The sequence below is a fragment of the Phyllobates terribilis genome, unplaced genomic scaffold, assembly GCF_046119375.1.
Source record: "Phyllobates terribilis strain yellow unplaced genomic scaffold, ASM4611937v1 Scaffold_2__4_contigs__length_985480577, whole genome shotgun sequence".
NCBI lineage: Eukaryota > Metazoa > Chordata > Amphibia > Anura > Dendrobatidae > Phyllobates > Phyllobates terribilis.
Window position 1 is genome coordinate 692,816,743 of NW_027362762.1, and position 16,237 is coordinate 692,832,979.

The 16,237-nt window shown below is 45.1% G+C and overlaps 1 protein-coding gene across 1 annotated transcript in view; it reads left to right on the forward strand.

Annotated features, from left to right (window-relative positions):
• REN (renin) overlaps positions 1-16,237 on the forward strand; it is an 84,575-nt gene that overhangs the window by 17,994 nt on the left and 50,344 nt on the right. The window contains exon 2 of the mRNA XM_073670698.1: positions 12,747-12,894. Within this exon, the coding sequence (XP_073526799.1) occupies positions 12,747-12,894 (148 nt within the window). The remainder of the gene's footprint in view (positions 1-12,746; positions 12,895-16,237) is intronic.

The window sequence follows — 16,237 nt, forward strand, 5'->3', positions numbered from 1 at the left end:
GACAGGACCTTTAACCTGCTCGGGTTAGCTAAATCAGGGAGACAGTCCTCTCTAATACCACAAATTACCACAAGGAAAGAATTCAAGATCCTGGGACAGATTGGAGAGAGTGAACAGAAAGAGAGACTGTCTCATAGGAACTTGTTGCACCAGATCGATGCAGAAAGGCTACCAGCCAGATGAGATCATTGAGGGGGTGGTGAAAGCTATCAGCCCAGGACTAAACCTCCGTAGTATGCTAGAAATGAAAAGTCAATTGACCTTGCAACAGCTGAAGATGATTTTAAAAGGGCACTATAAAGAAGAGAGTACTTCAGAATTGTTCCACCGACTCAATAACCTCTCACAGAAAAATAATGAATCACCCCAAAGTTTCTTGTTCAGAGCAATTGGACTAAAGGATAGATTGTTGTTTGCATCCAGAAATGTAGAAGCAGAAGAGAAGTTTGATGCTAGACTACTCCAGAAGAAGTTCTTGAGATCATTGGGAACGGGATTAATCAAGATATCAAGTTGCAGCTGAAACAGTACCTAGAAGATCCTGGCATTTTGGACGGAGTCCTAATTGAAAAAATGAATGAGGCTGCTAGTTTGGAGTCAGAGAGCGAACAGAAGTTAAAGAAAAGCTCTGCTCCTAAAATCACCAAAATGAGTCAGCTGAAGTTGGAGACCCCTGGGGGCCAGTCCAAAGATCATCATAGAGACCCTCCAGTGCCACCTCCGAGAGGGAACTTTAAATCACCAACAAAAGAGAGCACCACCAGCGCTGCCTGGGAGGAAGTAATAGGAGAACTGTGAGCCGAGTTGATTGAGATGAAAAAGTTGATTTGTTCCAGGCCAGAACCGGTATCCCTCAGACCCAGGAGTGGGTTCGAAAACAGAAGATACCCGGCTTGTAAAGCGTGCTGTTCATCAAATCAGAGTACTGTGTGTGTCCACTGTCTAAGATGTGGTGAGGAAGGACATTATGGCAAGGAATGCCAATGGTCACGGTAGTTTGGGTTAAAAGACAGGAGGTTACCAGTGCGGGGTGACTGGTAACCGCGACACGGAGGAGGCCTCAGAAGCAAATCCAAATCACACCAAACCCCAGAATGGTGCATGAGGTAAAACGGCTGCGTCAGTACTATCCCCAAGTGTGTTCCCGTCTACAACAGCTGCAAGGGAGACAGGGGCATCAGTTACTTAATGCCCAGTGCAGAGGTCAAAAGATGTACTCCTGGGAGGAGGATTCCTCGGTCAGTAAAGATAGCCTCATCAGCCTAATCGGTGAAAGGTGCTTTATACAGTGCCAGCTAGATGGACTCCTAGTAAAAGCACTGTGAGACACAGAAGCCCAAGCGAGCCCTTTAAATTAAGAACGGAGAAGGCGCTACCTGCCACACACTTGCATTCGGTCACTAAAAGAACTCTTGGGACCAGTGGAACTCCACGGCAAAGCCGTCAACCAGACCGAAATCCCTTTCATAGGCTGGGTGGAAGTGACTTTCCAACTCAGGGCCACGAAAAACAGCAACACCATCGTGCTTTTGGTACCTTTTCTCGTGACCAGTGATCAGAACGTGGCAGAGGATCCTATCTTGGGTTATAATGTAATCAGTGAGGTCATCACAAAACACAAGGCAGGGGCGATGGTGGTGGATGCAATTGCCACATCGCTCGCCATACCCAACGCCGTGGCGGAAAACATGATTCACAGAGTAAAGAAAGCACAGAATACAATGGACCTAAAAGAAGTCAAGGTAGGCTTGCGCCCAATCATCATCCCTGCAAACCAAATGGTGGGGGTGAGATATGGAGTCTGGGTAGAACCGGGAAGTAAAGTCCAGAAAAGACTGTTCATGCCAAAAGACTCCTCAGAACTTCCGGAAGGCCTAATTCAAGGTGATAATGTGCTTACGATCCCTACTGGTGGGTTTGCTCGAGTGACAGTATCGGTGATGAATACTACGAAACACAAAATTAGACTGGATCCAAAGACTGTGTTAGGTCAGATTGAAACCATTAAAACGGTATATCCAGCCAGTGTGAGACCAGCCCAGGGGTCTACAGTGAATTCAGTCTCCCCACTAGGGAACAGGAGTTGCCCAGGCAAATAAATTGCATGACCCACCTCGGAGTCCTGGGATCCCCCAGTACCCCTGGAACACTTGTGTGCTGAAGATTGAGCTGTAGCAAAACAGATGCTGAGAGAAGAGTGTCATGCATTCTCCAAAGATCACTCTGATATAGGCTGTGTCCCATTGTTGCAGTTGAAAATCAATTTGAAAGACACAACCCCAGTAACCAGAAGTTACATGTCTGTGCCGAAACCATTACACAGTGAAGTGAAAGAGTATTTACAAGACCTAATCAACAGAGGTTGGATTCAAAAGTCAAAGTTGTCTTATTCCTCTCCTTTTGTTTGTGTTAGTAAGAAGGACGGTACGTTGAGACTCTGCTGTGATTACAGGGAACTAAACTGAAAGTCAGTACCTGATTGGCACCCAATACCAAAGATCCAAGATATGCTGGATAGCCTATCAGGAAGTACCTGGTTCTCTGTCCTTGATCAGGTTAAGGCATACCACCAAGGGTTTGTCGAAGAGTCCAGTAGACCCTTGACAGCATTCATCACACTGTGGGGATTATATGAGTGGATCTGCATACCGTTTGGGCTCAGTTCAGCTCCAGCAGAATTCCAGAAGAATTGGTAGTGCACCCCTCCTTGGTGCCCCTGTGTTTTCTCTTCTATTATTGTTCTTCCACCAGCTGGAGTTACATTATCGCTATCTGGATATTTTAAAAAAATTCTAAATAAAAGACATTTGTTTTTATTATTGGAGTCTGTGCAGCTGGATCATCGTCTTTCCTATTACCAGAATTCCAGAGGAGCATGGAGACATGTTTAGAAGGATTGAGGGACAACATCTGCCAGCCGTACTTGGATGATAATGTGTTACACAGCAAAACCTTCCGGGAGCATGTTGAACACATGAGGACCGTATTACACCAATATCAACAACATGGAGTTAAGTTGACCCCAAAGAAGTGTGAACTGTTCAAAAGGGGAGTCCAATTTCTAGAGAAAATTGTGCCCGGAGAAGGATATACCATGGACCCAGCAGAAATCGCTCTGCTACTGGCCTTAAAAAACAAGCGACCCTCTACCATCGGGGAGTTGAGGCAGATATTAGGATTCCTCTCCTACTATTGTACTTACGTTCGGAACTTCTCCAGGATTGCCGCCCCACTATACATCCTCTGGGGGGAATGACAGAGACAACAACACCCACGGAAAAAAAGAAGAACGCGGGTAGGACCAGGCTTAAAAGAAACAATGCCATTTCGTCCCTACAGCCCATTCTCTGGACAGTAGACCACCAGGAGGCATTGGAAGAACTAGTAGACTACCTGGTAAAACCACCCATATTGGGATATCCTGATTTTAATTTACCATTTGTTCTTCATTGTGATGCTTCTCAAGTTGGACTGGGAGCTGCCCTGTATCAGCATCAAGATGGAAAAATGAGAGTCATCGGTTACAGTTCTAGAACGTTGACAGACGCCGAGAAGAATTACCATCTACATTCTGGAAAATTGGAGTTCCTGGCATTGAAATGGGCTATCTGTGAACGATTTAGAGATTATCTCTACTACAGCAAAGATTTTGAGGTATACACTTACAACAACCCTTTGACCTATGTCCTTACTACAGCCAAACTGAATGCAACGGGTCAGAGATGGGTCGCTGAACTAGCTGACTTCAATTTCAGCATCAAGTACAGGCCAGGAAAATGCAATGCGGATGCTGACGGATTGTCAAGAATGCCACTAGACCCTGAGGAGTTCATGCAAAAATGCTCTGAGGAAGTTAGTCTGGAAGCAATTGAGAGCACTACCCATGCAATACAAGCTTATCAGGAGGAAGACACACCACTGTGGTGTCCGTTGACAGTGGAAACCACCATAAAAGCGAGAGAACAAGATCATCCCCGGTCTATTCAATAACTACCAAAAGGGAAAATCCGTAGAGCACAACGGGAAGATAAGGTAATTGGTAGAATACTACTTTATGTGGACCAAAATCGGTTTCCAAGTACATGAGAGGGACAATGAGTCACCAGCAGTATCTGTTTTAATTAAAGAATGGACAAAACTCTACCTCAGTGAAGACGGTATCCTGTATCGTAAAGGAGAAAGACAAAACCGGCACTTGGTACTACCCAGAGTGTTCCGTAGGTTGATCTTCAAAGAATTCCATGAAAACATGGAAAGGGGGTGGAAAGGACAACCAACTTGATCCGTGAACGTTTCTTCTGGCCATACATGCAGAGAGATATTGGGAGGTATGTTACTAGGGAGTGTGGGTTTCTGAAAGATAAACGTCCCAACATATCAACCCGGGCACCTATGGGCAACATCCAAACTACGTATTCGTTTGAAATGATCTCAATAGACTTTCTACATCTCGAGACGTGCAAGGGTGGTTACGAATACATCTTGGTGGTGATGGACCATTTCACTCTATTTGCGCAAGCATATGCCACCACCAATAAATCAGGTCGAACAGCGGCAGAGAAGATCTTCAATGATTTTGCTTTGAGGTTTGAGATCCCTACGAGGTTACACCATGACCAAGGAAGAGAATTTGAGAACCAGTTCTTTGCCAAGCTAGGAAAGTACTGTAGAATTCAGAGATCCCACACAACGCCCTATCACCCAGAGGGTAATGGACAAGTGGAACGTTTTAACCGGACATTATTGTCGATGTTGCGCACTTTAACAGCTGACAAGAAGAAAGACTTGAAGAGTTCTCTGTCAAAAGTGGTACATGCCTATAACTGTACAAAGAGCGATGCAACGGGTTACTCACCCTTTTTCCTATTGTATGGACGATCGCCAAGACTGCCAATCGACATCATGTTTGATACTCCGGTGTCAGAGACTTACAGAACGTATCCGGAGCCTCATATAATGCTACATAGAGAATAATGGGCTCCATATAATGCTTTATACACAATGGACCCCATATAATGCTCCATACAGAATAATGGGCTCATTATAATGCTTTATACACAATAATGTGCCCCATATAATGATCCATACAGAATAAATGGTCCCATATATTGCTCCATACAGTATAATGAGCCCCATATAGTGCTCCATACAGTATATTGAAAATTATGTGGCCATAGAGGGAATCCTCTCCTGAAGTTAAAGGGAATATGTCACACCCTGCCACTTTTCTGACCTCTAATATGGGCATACAGGTGATAGAAATGTGAATCTATACTTACCTGTATGCCTCATATCAGAGGTTTTGTTGGTGTGAAATTGTTTTTTATTTCTTCTGGCTTATGATGTGTTCCCGTCCGGGGGACGGGAAGAAATCTCGCCTACTGTTGTAATTAAAATATTCCCTCCCTCCCCTGCACGTCACAGGGCATCTTTATGGTCAGATCCCATGCCTTCGCACTTCACCTTTTTCTGGAAGGTGCATTTCTTCCGGCCGTCTATGTATCATTGTAGAGCAGAGATCTTGTGCGCAGGCGCCGAGAAGTCAGAGTGGCTCGCCGGCACTGTGACGTGCAAGTGAAGGGGGAAGTATTTTAATTACAACAGCAGCAGTAGATCGAGTTGCTTGCAGAGGCGGTCCGTGGCATGGCGACAGCTCCGACAAGGTCAGTGGACGAGTTTTCCATCTGAAAGACGGTAAGGAGAGCCCTGCAGAAAATGACCCCAGGGGATGACATAGAGGCCTTCCTGACTGTGTTTGAAAGGGTCGCCGAGAGGGAGAAACTTCCACCAGAGCACTGGGCAGAAGTGCTGGCGCCATACTTGAAGGGGGAGCCCCAGAAGGCTTACTATGATTTAGCTTTGCAGGACGCCAAAGAGTATGGCAAGCTAAAAACCAAGATTCTGGCGTGCTTGGGGGGTGACTATGTCTGCACTGCGAGCCCACCGCTCGGCGTATCACCAGGACAAACCCCCTCGCTCCCAAATGTTTGACCTTTTGCACCTGGTCCAGAAGTGGCTGCAGCCAGAGTCCTCTATGCCTGCGCAGATGGTAGAGCGAGTGGTGATGGATAGGTTTGTGCATTCCCTGCCGAGGCCAATACAGACTAGGGTTGCCCAGGGTGATCCGCGGAATGCCGATGAACTGATTGGACTGGTTGAGAGATACCAGGGGCTTGAGGGTTCCTTGGGAAGGCAGCCCACGTCATACTGGGGGTCCCAACAATGGGAGAAGGCCCAAAAGGGGGTGAAGGGACAAAAGAGCGGGAGAGGTAATGCCCAAGGTCCCTACGGGTGATGTCAGGTGCGATGCATATATCTGCCCATTGTCCCCTGACCCCCGAGCAGTTGGACTTCTGCATAGGACGCTGCTGTTCATACTATGCGTATCCGGCCTGCAGTGTGAACTGTCCACCCAGCGAGGGGCCACAAGTATGTCCCGTGAAGGTGAACAGTTGGCAGGTAATGAGACTGCTAGACTCCAGGAGTCTGGTGACCCTTGTGAGGGCCACACTTCCTCTCCAACTGATCACAGGAAAAAAAGGTTGGCATACGATGCATTCATGGTGATGCTAAGGACTACCCCATGGCCAGAGTGAATATTGAAACGGCCCACGGTACTGAGTCCTACGAAGACGGCGTTGTCCAGGACTTGTTGCATCCCATTATTATAGACCGAGACTTTTGTTTGTTTTGGGATCTGTGGCGGAAGGGTTCAGGGTTCGCTGGCTCGGTTAAGAAACCAGTTAACCCTGAAGAGGTATCACCACACCCAGAGTCGGACGGGTTTCCCTCTTGTGTTCTTGTGGGGAATGAGGAGGTAGTGTCCCCAGAGTCTGACATTCCGGAGTTAAGGGTGACCAGCGAGAATTTTGGGTCTGCCCAACATAGGGACCTAACTGTGAGGGAAGCCTTTAACAATGTCACAGTCATAAATGGGATTGCACAGGAGCAAGGGGCTGACACAAGATTTCCCTATTTTATGATGAGTGGGGAGTTGTTGTACCGTGTTACAAAAGTGAGGGAGGAGCTTGTGAAACAGTTATTGGTGCCGGTGCCCTATAGCCGGAGGGTGTTGGACATGGCCCATTCACATATCTTGGGAGGACATCTGGGAGTGGAAAAAATGCAGGAACGGATCGTGCAGAGGTTCTATCGGCCTGGATGTCACCGGGAAATATTAAAGTATTGCAGGTCCTGCCCTACGTGCCAGTTAACCGTCCCCACCTATCACTTTCGAAGTCCCCTAGTGCCATTGCCCATCATTGAAGTACCATTCGAGAGAATTGCTATGGACTTGGTCGGTCCCCTGGTTAAATCTGCTCGTGGGCATCAATATATATTGGTCAGCTTGGACTATGCCAACCACTATCCTGAAGCGATCCCTCTGAGAAACTCCTCAGCCAAGAGTATAGCTCGCGAGTTAGTCCATGTTTTCTCCCGGACAGGGTTACCAGGGAAGATCCTGACCGAACAGGGAACATCCTTTATGAGTAAGGTGATGAGGGAATTGTGTAAGGTCCTGCAAATCTCCCAACTGAGAACAACAGTATAGCATCCTCAGACAGATGGTCTCGTGGAGAGGTTCAACAAAACTCTGAAGAGTATGCTGAGGAAGGTCATAGTAAAGGACGGCAGAGGCTTGGACTGTCTCCTGCCGTATCTGTTGTTCTCTATCCGAGAGGTTCCACAAGCCTCTACTGGGTTCTCGCCCTTTGGACTCCTGTATGGCCGACATCCGTGGGGTCTCCTGGATGTAGCAAAGGAAACCTAGGAAAACAAGGTCACGCCCCACAGGAGCGTCATCAAGCACGTCGCCCTGATGCAGGAGAGGATTGCGAAGGTGATGCCCATCATAAAATAACATCTCCAGACACAAGAGGCGCAGACCAGGGTTTACCACCGGTCAGCCAGAGTGCGGCAGTTCAGTCCTGGTGACAGAGTCCTCGTACTGATTCCTACAGTGGAAAGTAAGTTCCCAAGGCACGGGCCGTATGAGGTGGTAGGAAAGATTGGTGAAGTGAATTATAAGATTCATCAACCAGGACGACGTAAGTAATATCAGATATACCTCGTCAATCTCTTCAAGCCGTGGCAAGACAGAGAGACTGTTGAAGCTCCATGCTTGCCGGTCAAACCAGAAGGCGAGGTTGGAGGAGTCACAATAGTGGAGATGCTGACAAAGTCCCAAAATCAGCAGTGTCGGGAGTTTCTGCAGAAGAACAGGGATCTGTTCTTGGAATTGCTGGGGTGCACAAAGGTCATAGAACACGAGGTTCTGACGGAGCCACAAGTGCGGGTGAACTTGAAGCCCTATCAGATTCCTGAGGTCTGATGAGAGTTGATCTCCAAAGAAATGAGTCATTTGCTGAAACCTGGGGTCATTGAAGAATCCAAGAGCGGTTGATCGAGCCCAATTGTCCTGGTCCCAAAACCCGATGACGAATGAAGATTCTGTAATGACTATCGGAAGTTAAATGAGGTCTCCAAATTCAACGTATATCCGATACCACGTGTCGATGAGCTGATCAAGGACTTGGGCCAGCAAGGTACACAACTACCTTGGATTTGACGAAGGGATATTGGCAGATCCCCATGTCACAGGGATCCAAGGAGAAGACTGCGTTTTCTACGCCGGACGGATGCTTCCAGTATGTTCGGATGCCGTTTGGACTGCAGGGGGCCCCTGCCACCTTCCAGAGGGCCATGGATCGAATCATTGCGCCCCATAAGAAATATGCCGCGGCATACCTGGACAATATTGTTATCTTCAGCCCAGCCTGGGAAAGTCATCTGGAAAAAGTCCAGGCGGTGTTCGATGCACTAAGAAAGGCGGGGTTTTCAATAAATCCAAAAAAATGTGCCATGGGGAAGGAAGAAGCCAAATACTTGGGATATGTAGTGGCTAGAGGCGAGATCAAACCTCAAATCACTAAAGTCGAAGCAATCCAGACTTGGCTTAGACCGCTGTTGAAGAAGCAAGCTAGAGCCTTTCTGGGAATCGTGAGATACTACAGGAGGTTCATCCCAAACTTCGCCATGATAGCCGCACCCCTGACTGACCTCCTCAAGGGGACAAAATCAGCCATGGCCATGTGGACTACAGAGGCAGAGACGGCCTTTCAAGAAATGAAAGTGGCTCTGTGTAGCCAACCGGTTCTGGTTGCCCCCGACTTCAAGAAGAATTTATACTCCAAGAAGCACCTGGGCTACCTCCACCGTCCCTCCTCGGACCACGGAGTTGATTAAGCCGCCATGCGTCCGTGGTCGGATCTGGCGAGGCCCCTAGTCATGCCCCTCCAGGCACTCCTCGGTTCGTGGCCCAGTGGGACCACCAACCACGCTCACGCCAAACAGTCCGGGCGTGGGCGTAATAGGATCATTGTCTTGCTGAAATGTCCACCCTCGTTTCATATTCATCATCCTTGTACATGGCAGCAGATTTTTATCAAGTACATTTGTCCATTCATCCTTCCTTCAATTACATGAAGTTTGCATGTACCATATACTATAAAACAGCCCCACACCATGATGTTCCCACCTCCAAAGTTCACTGTTGTTATGTTGTTTCTGGGGTGGTATGCAGTGCCTTTTGGCCTCTAAACATGGTGTGTATTATGGCATCCAAAGAGTTCAATTTCACAGTATTTCACAGGCTTGTCTAAATGTTGCTGAGCATGCTTTTTATTCAGCTATGGAGTCTTGCGTGGTGAGCGTACATTCAATTCTACCACTTGATTCCAGGTCTTTCTGTAGCTTTCCACAGGTGTTCCTTGGTTCTTGGACAACTCTTCTGATAATTCTTTTCACTCCTCTGTCCTAAATCTTGCAAGAAGCTCCTGGTCGTGGCCAGTTTATAGTGAAATGATGTTCTTTCCACTTTCGGATTATGGCCCCAATAGTGCTCACTGGAACTTTCAGTAATTTAGAAATTCTTGTATAACCAATGCCATCAGTATGTTTTACAACAATAAGCTTTAAGGGTCTTGAGACAACTCACTTGTTTTACCCATCTTCTGTGATACCTTGGCAATGAGACATCATTGACATCATCATATAGGCCATCAGTTGAACTAGCTGATATTATTTTTCACTAAGTGGCAGGATAGCGTTCTAATTACTGATAGATTTCAGATGGTGCCATGACTTTCTATGGCTTTTTGTACTTTTCTTTCTTCATGTGCTCAATACTTTTTTCCTGTGTCATTTCTCATTATTACACATAACTTAATTTATGGACATCTATGGTTTGATTTCTTTGCCTCTTTGCCTATGTGGATTGGATTTGTTATTATGGACATCTGGTGAGAATTTCATGTTTATAGCAACTTTACAAATATATTTACTTAGAAAATTGGTGATATGTTCAATACTTATTTCACCCTCTGTATTTTCCCATTATTCTCATTTTATGTACCAACCTATTGTGTGGCACCGCATCAAATGCCTTTGAAAAGCTCATATAGGCAACATCCACTGCAATTCCCTGGTCCAGTCTGGAACTTACCTCTTCAAAGCAGCTGATAAGATTAGCTTGACAGGATTATGTTGATGCTGGGTCAAGAGGTTATTCTTCTTCATATACTCTAGTATAGTATCTCCCCTGTGGACGTGATAACATAACTTGCAAGCACGACATCAAGCACTATACTTATCTCCCATGTAAGTCTTCCCCTTGTGTCATTGTACTCATCCCGGCTTCAGAGATTCGCACTGCAAATGACCGGAACTTCTGGTCATGCGCAGTGCGTCTCTCTGAAGCTGGGACCCATACACCGGGCTTCAGAGGATCAATGACAAGAAGGGAAGGAGCCGAGCGCATGCGCGAGGTAAGTATAGCGCTTGCCATGACGCCGCGCTTGCATGTTATGTTATCACGTCCACAGGGGCATGATAACATGCTAAGTGGGCCGACTAGTCTGGGGACACTAACGCCCCCACGACTAGTCAAAGCCCTCATTTACATATCATAAATAAACTTTAGAAATACCTTTTATAAAGATCTGTTTATGTATGTAATGTAATACAGGGACTGTTAGGCAGGGCATTTATATATGTACACACAACTGCTGCTGGTTCTGGGGGCACAGTGGACCTGACAGGTTCCTTTTCCAGTTTCTTACTGTTTATATAGTTGAAGAATATTTTTGGATTATTTTTACTTTCTTTGTCAACTACCTTTTATAACTGGATCAGGACCCAACAAGAAGAAGGGTACTTCTAGACCTAATATTGACCAATAGGCTGGACCGCATATCAAATATTCAGCTTGGGGGTCATTTGAGTAATAGTGATCACAAAATAATACGTTTTCATGGCCATAGACTACAATGCTTCTGGCAACGTTCTACCGTGCATCATTTTCAGGCGAATACGCCTACCGGAGGCAGACAACCAGACACAGTCTACTACGTCTTAGTGTCCACCTCCAGTAGGCGTACATGCTCGAAAATGATGCACAGTAGAGCGCACATTCACTTTGTCAGCACCATTATAGTCTATGAGTGCATATACTCGAATCCTGTTTTGCGGGGGTTCGGATGTAAGCCCCGAAGGGGCCACCGAACGGGTACCGAAACTCAATGTCAAAGCACCATTAGCTGCAATACAGACTGCAACTCACTGCAATGTAGAAACAACACTAGCCTTGTTCATGGGCTTTATCTACTGTTGTATCCACACACAACCCATAGACAACAATAGCACAGCTTTACTTTTTTCTGATCTTCAATGACACTTTTAAAGAGAATTTGTCACCTCATTATACCCCCACAAACCGATTACATGTATGTATAGGTTATAAGAACACAAGTGGATCCAAACCTTTATTAAACAAAAACACTGTTCTGTTGCTTTGCTATACACTTTAGAAGTGATATTGAAATGAAGCTGGAAGTGCTTTAGGCAGGACAGAACACGTACACTTGCCTTCGTCCTATTATCAGCATAAGGCCACAGCCCCGCTATCAGTATTTGGTCAGTAATCGGTCAGTATTTTTTCTCAGGAGTGGGAGCCAAAACCAGGAGTGGGTGATAAATGCAGAATTGGTGACTTGTTTCTATTATACCTTTTCTCTGATTGTTCCTCACCTGGTTTTGGCTCCCACTCCTGAGAAAAAATACTGATCAAATACTGATAGTGGGGCTGTGGGCTAACTCTGCCTTCGACTAGGGTATTGACTTGCTGCAAAAGTGCTAACTGTGAAGATAATTATTTTAAAATGCTTTATACTGGATAAAAATAATAGAAGAAATTATACTCACCCTTCCCGATCCAATACAGATAATGTTCCCCATAGCAGTGACCCACATTTTGAGCATTTCAGGGTATGAACCAGGATGGTCAGATGAGCAGGGAAAGGGTAAGCACCAGAACAAAAGCTGCGGCCGATCAGGATGTGTGAGTATAATTTAATATTATAAACTATTTAAAACATTATATCCCCTAGAGCACATCTTTAACTTCCAGGGTCTCTGAAGCATCTCTTTAGGCCATTATATACACAGAAGTTTAGTACATTTTTACTGTGTTTTTTTCTGCCAAACTAGAAATGGACTTGTAAAGAACAAAAATGGGCCAATGTATTAGTATTAACAAGCCCTGGTTATAAATTAAGGTTGCTTGAATAGCCTGTAGTAAGCACCCACAATTACATTACCATGTCTTAATGTACAAAATGTTTTAAGTAAACAATATATTGGAAAATGCTATTTATACTTTATTGATCCTTCTGTCGTTTCTATCATAGGATTCCACTCAAAACAATGCCATCAATTCGCCAGACCCTGAGATCCATGGGGGTAAAAGTTGCTGATGTATTCCCACAACTAAAGATGACAGGATCTGGAAATTCTAATAATGGAACGGCTCCAACATTTCTTACCAACTACTTAGATGTAAGCAACACAATACATACTCTCATATACAGAATTTACACACGTGGTCAATTGTTGGTACCCCTCGTTTAATGAAAGAAAAACCCACAATGGTCACAGAAATAACTTGAATCTGACAAAAGTAATAATAAATTAAAAATCTATGAAAATGAACAAATGAAAGTCAGACATTGCTTTTCAACCCTGATTCCACAGAATTAAAAAAAAAAATTAAACTCATGAAATAGGCCTGGACAAAAATGATATGGAAAAATGCAAGAGCGCAATAGAGTCTTATCTAATTAATGTTACATAAAAGTAGGATTGTGTGGGACACAACACCTATAAAGCCTGGACTCCAAATGCTGCAGCTTCCTATGGATATGTCAGAGATATGTGCTGGGAAAGGAAGTTGTTTCTGCGCTCTCTGGAGTCACGAAAAACCATTAGTATGTATAAAAATGTAGGTTTATTGTCTACGCGTTTCAGAGTCCACCGACTCCTTCCTCAGGACAACCATACATAACAATGGTTGTTAACAACAATGGTTGTTATGTATGGTTGTCCTGATAAAGGAGTCGGTGGACTCTGAAACTCTGATGTTCCTTGAGCATGAAGTTCACCTTTAATCTCTTTAGAAGTTTTCCTGGGCTCTTTTGTTACCATTCGTATTATCCGTCTCTTTGATTTGTCATCAATTTTCCTCCTGCGGCCACGTCCAGGGAGGTTGGCTACAGTCCCATGGATCTTAAATTTCTGAATAACATGTGCAACTGTAGTCACAGGAACAACAAGCTGCTTGGAGATGGTCTTATAACCTTTACCTTTCACATGCTTGTCTATAATTTTCTTTCTAATCTCCTGAGACAACTCTTTCCTTTGCTTCCTCTGGTCCATGTTGAGTGTGGTACACACCATGTCACCAAACAGCACAGTGAGTATCTGTAGCCCTATATACAGGCCCACTGACTGATTACAAGATTGTAGACACCTGTGATGCTAATTAGTGGACACAACTTGATTTAACATGTCCCTTTTGTCACATTATTTTCAGGGGCAACATCATTTTGTCCAGGCCTATTCCATAAGTTTAATTTTTTTTTAAATTCTGTGGAATCAGGGTTGAAAAGCAATGTCTGACTTTCATTTGTTCATTTTCATAGATTTTTAATTTATTATTACTTTTGTCAGATTCAAGTTATTTCTGTGACCATTGTGGGTTTTTCTTTCATTAAACGAGGGGTACCAACAATTTTGACCACATGTGTACATATATACAGTATGCCTATACAAAGTATATACAGTTGCAATAAAAATTATTCAACCCCACTTTGCAAATTAGGTTTATTTTAAAAATGTACAACTTTCTGCAGTGTGCAAAAAAAACACAAAATAGTCTGTATAAGTGGGTATGTAGTCTTTGGTGTGTATAAGTGTGTGTATATACTAAGAAGCCTATTGTATTTTCATGCACTATTGCTATTTATTTACTTTATTTTTATCTTAGGTTTTATCTGTTTAATGGGAGTTGTGAACATGCGCCTACACGTTGCATGCACACCAACTTATATTCCAGTTCATTTATTTCGTTTTAGGCTTTTTGCACTATATGCAAATAAGATAGTGACCTCCCTTTTCTTTAAGTTGGACATTATTTTTATATAATAATATATGTTTTTTATTATTATTATTATATGTTGGACAAATTAACTTAACCTGAAATAAAATGTTAATTTTTAATACTTTGTAGAGAATCCTTTACACGCAATGACTGCCTGAAGTCTGGAAGCCATGGACGTCACCAAACCCTGGGTTTCCTCCTTTGTGATGTTTTTCCAAGGCCGTTACTGCAGTTGACTTCAGTTGTTGCTTGTTTGTGGGTCTTTCTGCCTTAAGCCTTGTCTTAAAGGGAACCTGTCACCAGGTTAATCTGCAGGTTAATAGCATTATTAACTTGCCCAGTGCCTACACTTAGCCAAACGCTGCTGGGAGCAATTGAGCTTTATTACCACCAACAGCATTCCAGTTTTAGCCACGGGAACGCTGTCAATCACTGAGTACAGAGAGCAGCAGCAGTAACCGCGCCCCCGGCCCTGATTGGCACTGGCTCTGCACTGGGGGGAGCTGTCAGTGTGGGGGGCACGATTACAGCTCTGTATACTCAGACTCAACCCCCGGCAGCGCAGCCCCTGTGACTGAAACCAGAACGCTGCTGGGGGTAATAATGTTCATTTTCTCCCGACAGTGTTTGGCTAAGTACAGGCGCTGGACAGGTTAATAACGCTACTGTAACATTCCTGGCAGCGTGCTTGCATGGTGCACCACTTCCCACCATGCAAGACCGCAATCTTACCTGTCAGTCCATGCTGCACTCTTTGTTTCAGTTCCTGCTGTGTCCAAGTCTCTTGTCTGATTGTTTAGGGCGTTGGCGCGGCTTTCTGCTTGTTTCTTATAGCTACCGTGTGCACAGTCCTAATGCGTCCCCAGCCTATTGCTGTGAGTCACTGGATACTTAAACCCCCTCCACCCAGTAGGAGGTGCCTGAGCAACACTTTCACTCAGTTTGTCTTTTTCAACTGAGGTGCCACGTCCTGTCCTGATTCTAGTCTGTCCGCCACCCTGGGGGCTGAGTATCCAGGCCCTTTTCCTGCACCTGTGACTTTTAGTCTGTTTCCGCCACCCTGGGGGCCGAGTACCCAGGTCCGCAACCTGTATCTCTGACTTCTAGTCTGTTTCTGCCACCTTGGGGGCTGAGTTCCCAGGCTCGTTCCTGTATCTTATTCCCGGTTCAGTTCCTGTCTGAACAGTGTCCTAGCCCGTTACTTGTTTCTCCCTATGTCCGTACCTTCCCTTTGCCTGCAGTGTCTGAACTTGCACCTAACTCCATCTTGTTGTCTCAGTACTTCTGTTTGTGAGTTTTGTGTCCACTCGCTACTTCATTGTAAGTACCTTGTGTGTATCTGGTTCTGCTTGTCCCCTTTCCCTGCCTCCGTATCTACCTCCTGTATTTTAACCATCTTCCTGTATTTTCCAGTCTGTTCCATGTGAACAGAGCCCTGTCCTGTCTGCCTTCACCTTCTGCTCTGCTTGTCTACCGCATCTGCGGGTTTTGCTCTGCTCTGCTTGTCTACCGCATCTGCGGGTTTTGCTCAGCTCTGCTTGTCTACCGCATCTGCGGGTTTTGCTCAGCTCTGCTTATCTACCGCAACTGCGGGTTTTGCTCTGCTCTGCTTGTCTACCGCATCTGTGGGTTTTGCTCTGCTCAGCTTGTCTACCGCATCTGCGGGTTTTGCTCTGCTCTCCTTGTCTACCGCATCTGTGGGTTTTGCTCTGCTCTGCTTGTCTACCGCATCTGCGGGTTTTG